We start from the raw sequence: 15,238 nt of genomic DNA, 5'->3' as shown, positions 1-15,238 counted from the left end.
AACAATTTGCAGCTGTCCTTGACCGTCATGAAACTCTACCTCCAATAAACGGCAGTGATGTTAAAAGGTCACCAACCGCACCCCTCCTCTTCTTGGAATAGAAATGACCGTGTGAAAGAGACACATTGTTAGATAAGTAATTTTGCCACACACAAGACGATAAGCAAATATGTTACACACAGATGCACGGAGGTTGTTATACACACAAACTTACACACACATAATTATTCACATTTGTTGACATATTTACACAAGCACCCGACCACGCACAGTGAAGTTATCGTTTACGCGATATAAACGAGCGCAAAGGACGTTGATATCGTTTTAACTGAACAAGATTTGCAAATTTTCGCAGTCGTCATTGTACAGGATACAAACACGCCGACACATCTGTGGAACAGCAGCATTTTGAGTTTTGAAATACTGTGGTAATAAAAAGAAAGACATTGTATCGTCATGTGGTGTGCTGGAATGGTGATCATGTTATTGCTGGCTACGCCGAGTCTATCGGCTTGGGCGCCACTCTACCGTTCCCCAGGAAAAGTTCCAGGAAGTTACATCGTTGTCCTAAAGGCAAGTCATCGTTGAATTTGATGTTATTGTAGCGATGTAAATATTGGTTATTTCTACATTTCGTTCCTCAATTAATACAAAAGAAATAAAAATTGAAATCTATCTTAAAGTCACTTTAGAGGCACCATTATCTTCCCCTTATTGAAGTGCTTATGATGCTCCCCGTCTTAAAGTGTGGGTTTGACATTCTCAACACCATAGACAAACCATTCTTTGTTTGGGGGTTGTTACTTGAATTCTAGGCCTACTCTAGACCGCATTGCCATGCCTGGACGTCTTGCTAGTACATGTTCTATGCGATTGAAGTGAAATAACGTTTTTTTTTTTTGGTTCTTTTTTGTAATCACTCTAATACTATACTTATGTCGCACTTGAATACTTCTACTTGTATATTTCTGCTTACAGTATGATTTGAAGTAATAAAGACAAAATTCAACGTGTGTAAGACTGTAAAAATCATCACTGGAATCCATTTTATGCTATACAGAGTGACGTCGATCTCTCGGAAGTGACTTCGTCGATGTCATCGATCTCGTCTGAGGCCGGAGTCGTCTTTGACATCACGCATAAATTCCTGACAGTTCTTAATGGATTTTCTGTTACCCTAGGCGATAGCAGAGCTCTGGACATTGTGAGTAGAATCTCTCTCGTGTTCCTTTCATATAGCACTTTGCTATTACATACAGTATTACTGCAAATAAATGATTGATTTCATTGCTCCTGGACAAAAAGGCCTTCATTGACGCCGATTATTCGTTATAGTTGGGTAGACATTTTTTTTTTGTAAACGAAGAAGTTGTTAAGTGTTGTTCTATTCGTATTCTCGAAGAATATTGAAGTAAACTTTTTTTTTTTTGCTATTAGCCTAAAATGTATTAGCATTATCATGTATTAGCATATGTGCAATTTGTAATAGATTGCTCGTTTTCAACCAGGACGCCAGAAAACATGGATAATACAACTCTTCAAAGGTTTTCTACGATGAAGAATCCCTTCATAGCAAAATTCACCATTTTGACATGATGTTAGTGTCTTAAAAATGCAAATTAACATAATGAACTACATTGTCTAGTATTTGACAGTATCATATACTATGTATATGATGTGGAGAGATTGTTTAGTGGAAGGATTTTAGTTGAATGGTGTTGTAGATGGTCTTGAAGTAAATTTAAGCTTTGCTGCCAAGGTGGCAACCGAGGTAATTATCTTCAGCAGTCTAATTAGCATATTTAGCAAATTATGACGAGAGCGATTTCTATGACGAGGAATCTATTTATAACGACAGTTTCCATTTTGAACTTTTAATGATTTAAGTGTCTTAAACATGCAAGTGATATAGCATAATGAGCTAATTCTTAATTTTCATCTAAAAAAAAAAAGGGGGGGGGGGAAGGGAGATATCCCCCTCCCCTGACCTGAACCTGGACCAAGCAATCAAATTCTAGAATTCTTCAAATTATTTGAGACTGTAATATCTAGGAGCAGGAAAAGGCAGAGAGAGAGAGAGAGAGAGAGGGAGCTTTTTTTATATTGTTGAAATTTAAATTCATTCTCAAAGCTTGAATTTTCTAAAACTCGAAGCAGCAAAAACAAACAAACATTTGAGACATATTTGAGACACCAACTTATAATTTCAAAATGAAAATTGTTGCTTTAAATTGATTCCTCATAACTTCCTGGTTGTAATTAGCAAATCATTACATATTATTATGCTAATTAGCTGAATACGCTTGTAAGACTAATAAAGTTAATTTCCCAAGGTGGCAACGAAGTTTAATTTACTTAATTTACAATACTCGTCTAAAACACGAATCAACAGAAAAAAAACCTTCTACCATAAACTTTTCCACGGCATATAAATAGTATTATACCATGTTCTAGACAATTGTACTTATGCAAATTCACTCATTATGGTAATTTGCATGTTTAAGAAACCTTTCATCATTTCAAAATAGAAAGTGTTGATACAGATGGATTTCTCGTCATATAAAAACCCTTGAAAACTTGTAGTATCTGTTTTTGGCCTCCTGGTTTAAAACTAGCAATTTATTACATATTGTATAACATTTGCTAAGTATATGATTATGCTGATAAGGCTGCTTCCAAAAAAGTTTCTCAAGGTTGCTAAGGTAGCAGCCAAGCTAAGTTTATCTAAATACCATTCTAGAACACAAATCAACAAAAAAACCTCGTACTTACACCTTTTCCAGGTCATGTAAATGGTCTATGAGACCATCTACTGGACTATTATGTGTCTGAGGTATAGCCATGATAAAAATGATGGGCATACATACTCTAATGGAACTCGAACTCAAGATCTCCTCATTCCTATTAGACAGGTGTCATATCCACTAGACTGCCGAGCTCCCATCTGATAGCCAGTTGATGGTTCCTATCCCTTATAACAGAGGGTATTGCATATTTACTGTTCAATTACGTCGATGAAGGTCAATTTGTCAATCACTTGCATTATAAACATCTCGACTTATATCTTTCTTTGTGCATTTGTATGAAGTTATACAACATACAGACACAGGGAACAGAACTATTCCCCATAAGATGCATCATCCATGCATTATCATAAATTGAATAGATTTATTATTAGTCTAAAATTTCAGCCGTAATGTTGGTTCAAGTTTATCATTTTATTTCAGCACAACATGTTTCGGAGAATGTATCAGTCAGCATTGGGTCAGTGTTACACGTAGTAAAGTGCTCTTTATTGCAAATGCATTGAATGTCAAATCAGAACACTGCTATACATGTACACATTTAAATTTTTTGTTTTATTTTCTTCAGTTTGCACCCATGTCTCAGTTCAATCTTTACCCACCTCTCTCTTCCACCTCTTATACTTCAGATCCGGTCACATGACGCTGTGCGTTACGTGGAGGAAGATGGCATGGCATATGCAGATGATGTAACCTGGGGCTTGGATCGAATCGACCAGCGTGATTTGCCTTTAGATGACACTTTCCAGCCAAGCGGTAACTCGTCTCTTTGGTTTTGTTTTTATCGATAAATGAGCGACATAAACGTCATTTACCTGACTACTTTTCTACCAGGAAGCATGAATGAAGCGTACCGTTTTATTTTGAGGGATTGCATTCTATCAAAATACACTGCTATGCACTATTATATTACAGGAATCTGTGGGTTTGAATTTTGTCCAGTTATACCCACTAAGATGTTTTGTTTTTTTCTCCTTACGTATGCCTGTCTGCCTGTTTCCGTCTACATAGATGAAAGTTCTGTTTCTTTATACTGATTAAAGATTTTATCACGACATGGAAAATGTGCCTCTGTCATATTCTACACATAAAAAATGGATAATCATGCTATTTACAGTAGGTGACGGGGATGGAGCCCATGTATACATCCTAGACACGGGACTGAGGACTACCCATCAGGAGTTTGAGGACAGGGCCACCTTTGCCTATGACGCAACAGGCAGCGAAATGGTATAAATACGTCATTTTGGTACTCTCGAACATCCTTGACTCAAGTATGATTGTGGCTTGGAAATCTTATCAGAAGTAAGGTAATTTAAGTAGGGTAGTAATATCGTGACTGAATGTTGAGTGCTTTATGAAATTTTTCGAGTGCAAATTACAAAAGCCATGATATGACAGGTGGTATTGCTCACATCGTTACGACACGCAGCAGTATAGTTTAATCTGTCACTTATGTTGACTTTAGGGATTTCGAGTGGTTGTTTTTTCCTGTGTTAATTGTAGATTAATCTAATCAGCTGCAATGTCTGTCTATTTCTCATGTCGGTCAAATAATCTGATTAGATAGTCTACATTACGAGCCTCCAATTTCAACATCAGCCTACTCTGATAAGCTGCTATCTACCACGTCTACTGTGATTATAAAAATGAATAGTATTACAAGCTATATACGCTGTTATTGAGCATGACAGCATTGAAAATGATGTACAAATCTTTTGTTACGTTTGAAAAAATATTGACCGCATGGAATAACTTAAGCAGAAATGTCCTTCTCAAGATTAGATGACGTAATAATGTTCACTCAATTTTCACTCACATAGTAAATCGCATACATTACGTTTTCCTGTAGCTGTACCGAAGAGCAAGATGACAGTATATTTCAAAACACTGTTCATCGGTATTGTCAAGTATATGTTTTTTGTTTGTTTGACCTATAGTGGAGAAAATTATAAGTAGATGAATGATCCAATTAACTTTCTTAATCATACTCTACATTTGTATACTCATACCTGCGTCGTGGGTTCAGGGGAATGGCACCGACTGTAACGGTCATGGAACACACTGTGCTGGAACAGCCGCTGGGGCACAGTACGGCGTGGCGCCGCGATCCAAGGTTTATGGCGTTAAAGTTCTCGGATGTACAGGCTCCGGCTCATGGTCTGGCATTATTGATGGTTCGTTACTGCGTTTGATTTTTTTTTACCACAATTTTGGTTCAAAACTTTTGAAATATGATTTTAGAATTTAACATAGAACGCTTTCATTATGACAATTATCTGTTTGGTATACCCAAATGAAATGAAGCCTTTGAATTTTAGTATAACAGGGATGATATGAAAGGCAAGGGAAAAAAGAAAAAATTCAAAATTTAGGACACAAAAAAATCCATCCTATAATTGGAAATAGAAAACCAACAACACCAACACATGCCTAAATACATTGAAAGCAAGGGATGCCATGTTATACGGGGAAACATTTTTTTTTTAAATAATTTCTAGGAAACAGTATGAAAAATCGACTATTTTCTAATACAGTAAATGACATTACACTTTATCTGTAATGCACTTTGTCAACAGCGTATCATTATCACAATCATTATACGTAAGATATGATATCATTACACATAGGATATGATGAGTTCCAAACAAAGAAGCGTAAATACAGGAAATAATTTGAAACGCAAACGGAAAGAATAAAGAGATTGAAAAAGGAACTGCATGAATGTTTATTTCTTCATTCATTTCGTTTTATTTTCACAGGGTATGCGCATATAGACCTTTTAATTATACTAGGGACGTGATTCATAAATTTACCATACATAAGAACAATACGAAAATAATACTTTCATACAAAAATACAAGCTTGAGTTCAAAACTCAGTATAATACATAAACCTCTCCTAAGTATTAATGTTTTTAGAACCGTTGCCTCAAAGTAACTTAATTCTGTCGCATACTTTAGATGTCATCGTGTTTTGGAATTATATCGTAAGCTTCTTAATGCATCACTTCATGACATGTACCTTCGAAACATGAAGAAGAAATATGATACTATAGTTGAGAATGGTGTCATACTTCCCAAACCAGTGTATTCAACTGCAAATTAAAGGAAGAAAATTAACTGCACATTTTTAAACAATTTTGGAAGAAACTTTATCTTTTATATTGTAAATATTGAAGATTGATGCCAGGACCTATAGCATCAGGCTGGCTGATTTCCTTTGTTTTCCATCTCTCCCTTCATTTTCATTTTGTTCTTTTACGTTCTGTAATCGTCTTTTATAATTCTCTTTATACTTTAACATTGAATAAATTCATGATCAGGCAAGCGTATAAATTCTGATTTTGATTTTCCTTACTTGCATATTCTCTTCTTATACTATGTATTTCACGAATGAGTAGCATGTTTTTCTTGCGTCACACTCGACCATATTCATTAATACATGATTTGCTATTTGTGTCTTGCATCATAATTATCATTACGTATCCGACCAACCTTTGTTGAATATATCACCCTGCTAAAATTGATATCATTGGGATGTAAATAAATAAAGCATGCATGTATAAAAGAATGTAAAGAAGAGAAATGTTGACTTTGGGGATAATGATAAAGCACTGAAATGAATTATTTGAGACAATGAAAATAGCGTCTAAGTACGACTGACAATCCTAATACAAAGAGGTAACAGAATTTTAATGTCTATCTGAATTACAAGTAGAATACTTCAATCCACGAAAAGAATCCAGCTTCGAATTGTCCGGATAGAATGATTTACGTTTTACTCTAATTTTTATTCACACTTCAGTCTGGGGGAGGGGGTTGGACGTCATCCCACTAGCTCGACACCTACGAGTCATACAGTCCACGAGTATTACAGACCACGAACTCAACAATAGGCAATTTAATAGGCCCACCAGCTCGACATTAGGCAAATAAGGCCCACGAGTCCATCAAGACTAGGCAAAATAGGCCCATGAGACTGACTCTGATGCATCTGACGTAATCAAATGTCGGTTACATTGGCCGTTTTTGCCTAGTGTCGGACTCTGGGACTTGCTATGTTTGCCTAGTGTCGAGCTCATTGGTCTTATTTGCCTATAGTGTCGAGATGGTGGACCGTATAGTTCACAGGCCTATTTTACTTGATGTCGAGCTCAATGGCAGGTTCACTTTGTGTCTACCTCGAGGCCTGTGACTCAAGGGCTGTATGACTTGTGGGTGTCAAGCTCGTCACGTGCACCCATTTTGAATTATTTAAGCAGACGAAGTCATTTCGTTTATTGACCCCATATCATCGCAATATATACGATGTGTTCGCTTTAATCCTCTGTGTATCACGTATTATCTTTTCGAATTCGTTAAAATTTGTGCATATTACTTTTGACTCATTGGCACGCAAAGGATTATTTTAGAAACACACATTTCCTCTGAAGTATTCTTGCCACTTTCCTTTTTTTAGGAATGGACTGGGTCGCCACGAACGGCAAACGGCCTGCCGTTGCCTCTATGTCACTCAGCGGGGTGGCCACATTTTCAGCGGTGGACGAGGCCGTAGAGGCTTTGGTCCAATCTGGAGTCACACTGACCGTTTCTGCTGGCAACAACGACTACGATGCCTGCTACCGCGTACCTGCCAGGGCCCAAGACGTGCGTACTTACATATACTGTCAATACACATTGTGCGATCAAACAAATAAATCAACAAAATGATTGCAATAAGCCCCATGCCTGAGTAAAATTCAAAAACTAAGAGTGATCCCAACAAAGCAGAGAATTTTCCTTTGGAAATTTTCCTTTGAAAATAGAAAGAGGTTCAAACTGTGGAAAATACAAAGCAAAACAAGTAACTACTTTTACGGCAAATACTGGAAAACGTTAGCTGGCTACTATTTTTCTTTTGGACATTACTTAGTCAAGTCAAAATCATGTAAAAGAGAAAATAACTCAATACAACAGGAACACCAAACCCAAGCAACTACAACAAAGAGAACCCAGGGTATACATCAAAGACAAACCAGGGTATACATCGCGTCCCTCCTTTGTAAAACGTGTTTGTTTGTAAAACGTGTTTGAAGAAGCGATTTTTCGTTTGGATGGAGCTGAGAGAAATCCGATGTTTTGTCTTTGAAGACATTTAAGGATTAGTACTGTTTGCACGTGAATAAGATTAGAAGCCTGAAATGAACACAAACGAAAATGAGAATATGGCAAAAAAAAAAAGAGAGGAGAAAAGCAAACAAAAACAAGTATTGCAATATTCATAGTCGTGACTCTACGTCAATGCTATGTGCGCATACACTATCCTTACTATTACGAGTTCTTTATCGGGTTTCAATGAATGTTTGAATTATTGCGATTTCGCTCTTCTGAAATGTGCTTTCAGGCTATCACTGTGGGCGCTACGGGAAGCGACGACACGCGAGCCTACTTCTCAAACTTCGGCGGATGTGTGAACATCTTCGCTCCTGGTCTTTACATAACAAGTGCTGGTATCGGCTATGACTCTGAATACACAGTAAAGAGTGGTACCAGTATGTCCACGCCTCACGTGGCAGGTGTGTATGTGTATCATTTATCATGATATTCCACCAGACACCGGCGAGTACTGAGCGCTTGGGAATGTGTAATACTATTCTACCTCATTTTGTTGAAACTCATCCACGATTGTTGGCAATTTCACGTATCTTTGTTTGAGACCTTCATAATGACAGTTGTTAAGCTAACATATTAAGGCTCTCTGTCTGATCTTATTCGGTGACGATAAAGACGGCCGTCAGACTTGTAAATTAGTACAAGAGCAGAGAATGAATTGGTGTTTCATATTCTAAAAGTTCATGCTGCCTTTGTTTGGAGATAATTATATTTAATGAGGATTTGACGTGACGTATAGCTATGCTCCAAACAAAATCAAGTCTAACTCAACTAAAATTAGGACTTACCAATAGGACTACGGGCAACAAGGGTAAGGATGTGTTCCCCTTTACAAACAAACAAACACACACACACACATGCACACATACTGTAAAAGATATCTGTATTTCTACAGGAAAATACAGATTTGCTAAGTTTAACTAATTACAGCAATTCTGATGTGTTTTTTCATTTACCCAGCAAAAACACTTCATTTTTATTTGTAAACTTGAGTAACATGAGAAACTTGAGATTTAAAGGAAATATAATGAATGTATAACTTTGATGAAAGTTAACGCTTTAGATATTTTTAACTTACTTTATTTTTACAGAAATGTTCATTCAGCCGAAGATTTCTTTAATCAAATGAAATGATGTAAGTTTATGATACTTCGACGTTACTTGATTTTAATACAGAAACTTATATTCTTTTAACAACTGTTTTGATTGAACCAATCGACCAAAATTACAAATTTTTGATTGAACAGAAATTAACATTTTATGCTTATCATAGTGCATGACTAATAAGTAGCACTTTTTACAGAATATCATTTTCCAGCGTTGCTGTCTTAAATAGTTTGACTGGAAATGTTGCAAAATATGCTGTATGTGACTGATTATGGACGCATTTTCGTAGTCTTTTACTCTTTACTCTTTACCATTACTAATTATGTATGATATGTCACACAATCAAATTTTATGGGAACTGTATGATTTAGACTAAAAAAGGAATGGTGAAATATTGCGGTTCTAACCTTTGGTGGTGGGATGTTCATTATTTGCATGCCATTTTATTACTAAGCGTGCAGCTCTAGGAAATGACAATGAGAAAGAAAAAAAAAGATAGGGAGAGAGAGAGAAAGAGAGAGAGAGAAAAAAAAGACGCGAGTATGGAGAAAGTACATGTCACGGTTACCTCCAATTCTTCATTATTTTTGAATGGTGGTTTCCCAACGAACAAAACCATGTGGGGTCCACATGGGTAAACATGTGTAAAATGTGGGCAAGCCGGGTTGGAGATGGGCAAGGGCTATTATTGCGGGTCATCCTTCAGTGTTCAAGGGGCCCTTGTGTGCTGGCCAAAGGCAGACATGAGAAAACTGACATGGGCTTCCTATGGGCTTGCCCCTTGGGTTTCGCATGGGCACAGATGAGCAAGCAGGGAGCATGATGGGTTTTCGTATAGTCCTGCACTGAAATGTGTGTGTATGTGCATGTGTGTGAGCGTGTGTGCGGGTGTGTGTGTGTGTGTGTGTGTGTGTGTAAACAGTTGGTCGGTACATGTACTTAAACCCATAGACCTACATCATTAATCAAACTGGAAAATTTGATACCAGTTAAATCATGTTGGTACATATTGGGCCCCACATAAAACAAATAAGGGCATATATCAAGAAAATGTATGCATATTTATGAATATTCAAATGAGAAAATCTAAATTTGAAAATAAAAAGTATTTAGGCTGGGTTCAAACGTTTTAACTCTGTTAAAAAATTGTACCTACGTTATTGAGTTATTCACAATTATTTGTATTATACAAGAGTGTACATTATTTATGAAGAGTTATTGTCGTATCTAAATAGGCTTAATGAAGGTATGTTTGACCAAATTTTATTAACCACGTCTTCACGCATTACAAAACTTTTGTCGTTATACAAAAGAATATGATACATTATCACGGAAGGGAGGAAAATATTGGCGGTACAACAGCATTTCACACGTATTTTCTCCGACTACGAACAAAATCATCGTTACCATACGGGGGGGGGGGGGTGTTTCATAAAGCTGTTCGTTAAGTTACGAACGACTTACGAGCGACTGGTGATCAGTTCTTGTGTTGAGTTATGGAAATTCTGATAAGTATAACACATCAGAACTGATCACCAGTCGCTCGTAAGTCGTTCGTAACTCTACGAACAGCTTTATGAAACAGCCCCCTGACTTGTAATGCTTTATTTCTCCCCTCGCCTCGAGCGCCATCGTCCCCAGTCTCGATCCATCTTCTGATCCAACGTTGGCCGAACAGGCCACACCCACTTCACACAAATGCATATTCATGACAATCAGCTAGGAATAAGATGCAGTAATTGATAGGTATAGGTGGTATGACATTAGGAACAAGGTTAGGATAGTATTAGGATTAGGGCATGTCAATCCCACATTGTGCCTGTTTAACTTTTCATAGCTAATTAGTATGCCAAATTAACCCTCTATAGCTGAAAACCTGGGGCCCTACGTTAGCCTTTTTTTGCAATAACCACACGCTCGGGGGTTTCATTTTGTCCTGACTTACGAGCAGTATGACAGCAATCCCAACCCGCTATGATTATAAATAGCCATTTCGCGGTCCCTGTCGAGTCGTCTTACTATCCGCATCCTGCACCATATTCTGTCATGTGGACACATTTCGGGCAGACAGAAACATATAGGATTTAATTGTTGTTTTTTCTTGTTTCACAGGAGCTGCGGCTTTGTACCTGGCTAAAACCCCGGATTTAACCCCGCTCGAAGTGAGGACCATCTTAGCCAATACAGCTACGAGGGACAAGGTCAAAGATACAATGGGTACCCCTAACTTGTTGCTGTACGTGTAATTTACTTCGAAGTGCGAAAGTAAAAGGCACGAGTACTGCACATCACTTAGGAGGAGTGTTTTTGTCAAGACTCCAACTCACTCGTATAAGGTGACCTGTTAGTCGAAAATAGCGACATAAAGTGAGATTAAATTACAAAAATAAAGAAGCAAAAAGAGTCATTGTTCCATGCACTCACTACACATTATTTTTGTGTTCAATGTACATGTCTCGATTTGCTGACGCTTCCGAAGTCACCTTACTAATGTCTGCGTCTGTGATTATATTCATACAAAGAAAAGCATATAGTTCCAAACAACACAAAAGTAAACAAAAAAAAAATTAGGCTCACTTGGCAACTTCTTCACAGTCACTCGGGGAATCTCGATGGGAAAAAACAATTGCGTTCTTGTCAGGTATCAAAGAGTTTCTGTCATATAATTCATGACAAAATATGACGTAGCCTCCCGATTCATCTTTCTCTTCATCTCACACTAATTAGTCCAACTTAACCGTTGTTATCAATAAAGAGCTGAAACACGTTACACAATGGATACGGGCAAACAAATTATCACTTAGCTCTTTATGTGCCATGGTGTAAAACTCATGTGTGCCACATTATTGAGACAACAACGTAGGCATTCTTCGGAAAACATCTTATCTAAATCTGTGTAACTTTAAAGGGATCGTACAGTTATGGTTGAGACCTAATTTCAGGTTTCTAACAATTTTTTGGGTGAGATAATGAGAAACCTCTTATAAGATATGAAAGAGCATGTAATTCTATGAGGAATTCAACGTTTATTTGATGAAAAATGGTTTTGAAATGGCTGAGATATAAAAAAAAGAGCGATTCTAATAAAGTGTGGGACCCACACTTTATTAAGATCACTTTGTTTTACTTTGTTTTTGGATGTTTCAGTCATTCCAAACCCAATTTTTGTCAAATAAACTTTTAATTCCTCTTAAAATGGTATGTTCTGTACTATATCATAAGTGTTTTCTTGGTATCTCACAAAAAGTGAAAAGCCTAATTCTCATCTCCACCCAAACTGTACCATCCCTTTAATAGATTTTTGTTACCCTGAGCATGTAATGAGCAAAAATTGTAGAGAAAATGCCAAGCTTTGGTTTGTTGTAAATTATTAGCAAATCCAGTAGTGAACACTGCTCAACAAATGCTCGATGTCAATCACCACATAAAAAGCAAATTTTGTGACAGAAATGGTACTGCGAGAAACGCTTTCATAGAATATTGTTAGGGATTTATCAATCAGTTTGGGCGGGACTGTGCGTTTGAGCAGAATATGCGAACTTGGCATGCCGTCAGGCGTGCGAACGAGGCACATAAAGAGTTAATTTGCAAAAGACTAGGTTTTTGTTTTTAGTAATTCACTTGAAAAGCTGCCTGGCAACGTCTCGGAATATATCTCGGAATACTGGTATTACATTGTCTTAGTAAGTTAAAGTATTTCTCTCCCACTCACATTTTACTTACTTTACAGCATAGTCTCATATTTCCATATTTGAACTACGGTATACTTGCTTAGGGTAATACCCACCAATATTTCATTGATAAATTGTGTTTATTAAAAAAGATTGAGAGAATTATTTATCGCTTATAACTATATGATCAAACTGAAGAATTATTTTTTGTAAAGTAGAATTTTAAAGGTTAAAGATTTATAAAAATATCAATAATAAATTCCATCATTCTGCAAACGACACTTTACATGGGTGTAGCATAATTATGATCAAACTTAATGCAGTCACGCTTTTTTGATATGATGTGTAAAATACTCCCATGTATCCTTTCCCTTATTTTCTTTCAATTGTTACAGGTTAGACAAAGTTCAATGTTCCCTTTGTTTCTTTGGATTTTACGTTGCTTACACAAAGTCGATGGCACTTTTTTTTCCCGATAGGTGCTTATTTCATGTACAACACGCTTAGCTTGTTTGAAAATCCTATCGTAAAATTGTGGAAATAAAGGCTTCTTCAATAAATTGTACTCATCAAGACAAATGAGTTACCAGTGAGATATTATATTCATCTGTTACATTCTCAATGTTTTATTCAATGAAATCCAAAATATGCAGTCAACTGGCAAGAAGTCGAAGTCACGTCGCATACAGTCGAATTTCTGTGTGAAACTGAAAGGTACGAAGAGCGTGGCAATGACGTCACATGATATGAAATGAAAGAGAATGGTATGGTGCAGAGTTTCATGGTATTCTCTAAATCTATACGTACTTAAGTCTTTAAATTTTGATTTGTAATGAGCGAGAAATCGTGAATTCCACTCACTTTCTTGTTAACAAGAAGCATAAAAAGCAATGAACATCGCTATCATGATGTCTAGAATGTCCAGTATGGACACAGTTTAATCCAAAGCTTAGTTTAGTGTAGAAGAACCTCATTTCACTTCCGGACTAATGAACCTTATTTAATTTTCTTAAAAAAACAAAAACGAATTCTATAATTTATCTTCGGCGAACGGACCTCCAAAATAATGCAACAAATATTCAGATAAACGAACAATCCACAAGACCTGACTGTAGTACTAAACATAAGGAAATGTCAAATGTCAGAATAATTTCAACAGTCTAAATAAAGCATACCTCAATGAAAACTTCAGGTAATGACAATGAAAATGAGGTATTACCTGGTTCTGCTGTGTCCAAGCGATTAATTAGCCGAACCGATGCATGATAATGGTCCTGATTATAGAGGGCGCAACGGCAATCTCGGAAAGGTTTTTCACCGCTGCAAAATTTTGCCCAAAATTCCGGATTTGACCGCGCCCGCCGACATCGTTATTGTTATCACTGTTATGGTGAGTGTCTCAACATTTTAACCCGTCGTTGAACTTGATATGTTATCGGTTGATATTTAAGATAATATCGGCAGAACATTCCGTATTTTCTTACTCGGAAATTATAACGACCATAACGGGTGCTCAAGGTGACGACCCGCTGACCCACCCCACTAGCCTATCGCTGTCAGCCCCCTACCTTTCCAGCTGCTACCATATCAAAGGTTTTAGTGGCTCCACTTAGCTGACCACGTGATCAAGCTTCGCAAGTGCATAATGGGCTGCAAAGGTATAATGCATTCCGTCGTCCTGCTGCTAATCATCCACATAGCTCAGACTGAGGCTTTTACTCGCTTAGCCATCCCACAGTATGCGAGGAATGAATGGCAGCAAAGGAACAATGAGCTGAAAGAACTCATAGCACCTATTCATCGTGACCTAAATCACCACATCTTGACCCCCAAGGAGGCCGCCGATCTTTCAGCCATACTGTCTTCGGCTACTTCGCTTCGCAACCCGACTTCGTCCAAGAAAACAACTCACGAGCATACGTCGAACATGAACCAAAAACTCTAGCTGACGCGTGAAAAAAGAAAAACATTCTCCGTCGAAAAGCATTTGGCAAGGAAAGCACTGAGGAAGACAGAAAAAACTTTCGGTCAGCAGTTAAAGCAGTATCTTTTCTGAAAAAAGCGATCTGACGAAAGGAAAGCTGGAAAAACGGCAGCCTACCAGGAAAATCTCTACAGAAAAGACTTCTGGAACTTCTCAAAACAAGTATGTAACGGAGACTTTAATAAAGCTACTTCCAGTATTTCCTTCTCGAAAGAAACGGCAGATGAGTATTGTCGACAAAGATACTCCCGAGCTGAGCACATTGATTTTGATCAGCTCCAGTGGTTCCCATACATAAACGTAGATGAATTATATTATGAATTTGATTTAACCCCGGTTACACCCAAACAAGTGAAATTGGTATTACAAACCAAGAAGGCTTCTTCCTCTCCCGGGCCAGATGGCCTTATGTACGACTTGCTTAGAAATACTCCTTGTGTTCACCATTTTTTGGCCACTTCATTTTCTCAACTTCTTTTTGAAACAAATGACCCCCATGAGAGCTGGTCCTGTTACCAA

The 15,238-nt window shown here is 37.3% G+C and overlaps 1 protein-coding gene across 1 annotated transcript; it reads left to right on the top strand.

Moving 5' to 3' along the window:
• The first annotated feature begins 456 nt into the window (after positions 1 to 456).
• On the top strand, positions 457 to 11,310 carry LOC139723289 (aqualysin-1-like). Its single transcript, XM_071634548.1, has 8 exons — positions 457 to 573; positions 1,061 to 1,204; positions 3,434 to 3,560; positions 3,925 to 4,034; positions 4,834 to 4,981; positions 7,266 to 7,453; positions 8,190 to 8,361; positions 11,177 to 11,310. The coding sequence occupies exons 1-8, from the start codon at positions 457 to 459 to the stop codon at positions 11,308 to 11,310; spliced, it is 1,140 nt and encodes a 379-aa protein (XP_071490649.1).
• Positions 11,311 to 15,238: the final 3,928 nt, after the last annotated feature.

The sequence above is a fragment of the Diadema antillarum genome, unplaced genomic scaffold, assembly GCF_040938485.1.
Source record: "Diadema antillarum isolate AM-2024a unplaced genomic scaffold, OU_Dant_1.0 scf00000184, whole genome shotgun sequence".
Lineage (NCBI taxonomy): Eukaryota > Metazoa > Echinodermata > Echinoidea > Diadematoida > Diadematidae > Diadema > Diadema antillarum.
This window is presented reverse-complemented; position numbering and strand designations above follow the sequence as displayed.

What these genes read in the sequence shown, in the direction of transcription:
- LOC139723289 (XM_071634548.1), top strand. Translation starts at nt 457, where the DNA reads ATGTGGTGTGCTGGAATGGTGATCATGTTATTGCTGGCTACGCCGAGT. An exon ending in ATAGCAGAGCTCTGGACATT is followed by an intron (nt 1,205 to 3,433) that starts GTGAGTAGAATC and finishes CTTATACTTCAG; the next exon opens with ATCCGGTCACATGACGCTGT. An exon ending in ATGGTCTGGCATTATTGATG is followed by an intron (nt 4,982 to 7,265) that starts GTTCGTTACTGC and finishes TCCTTTTTTTAG; the next exon opens with GAATGGACTGGGTCGCCACG.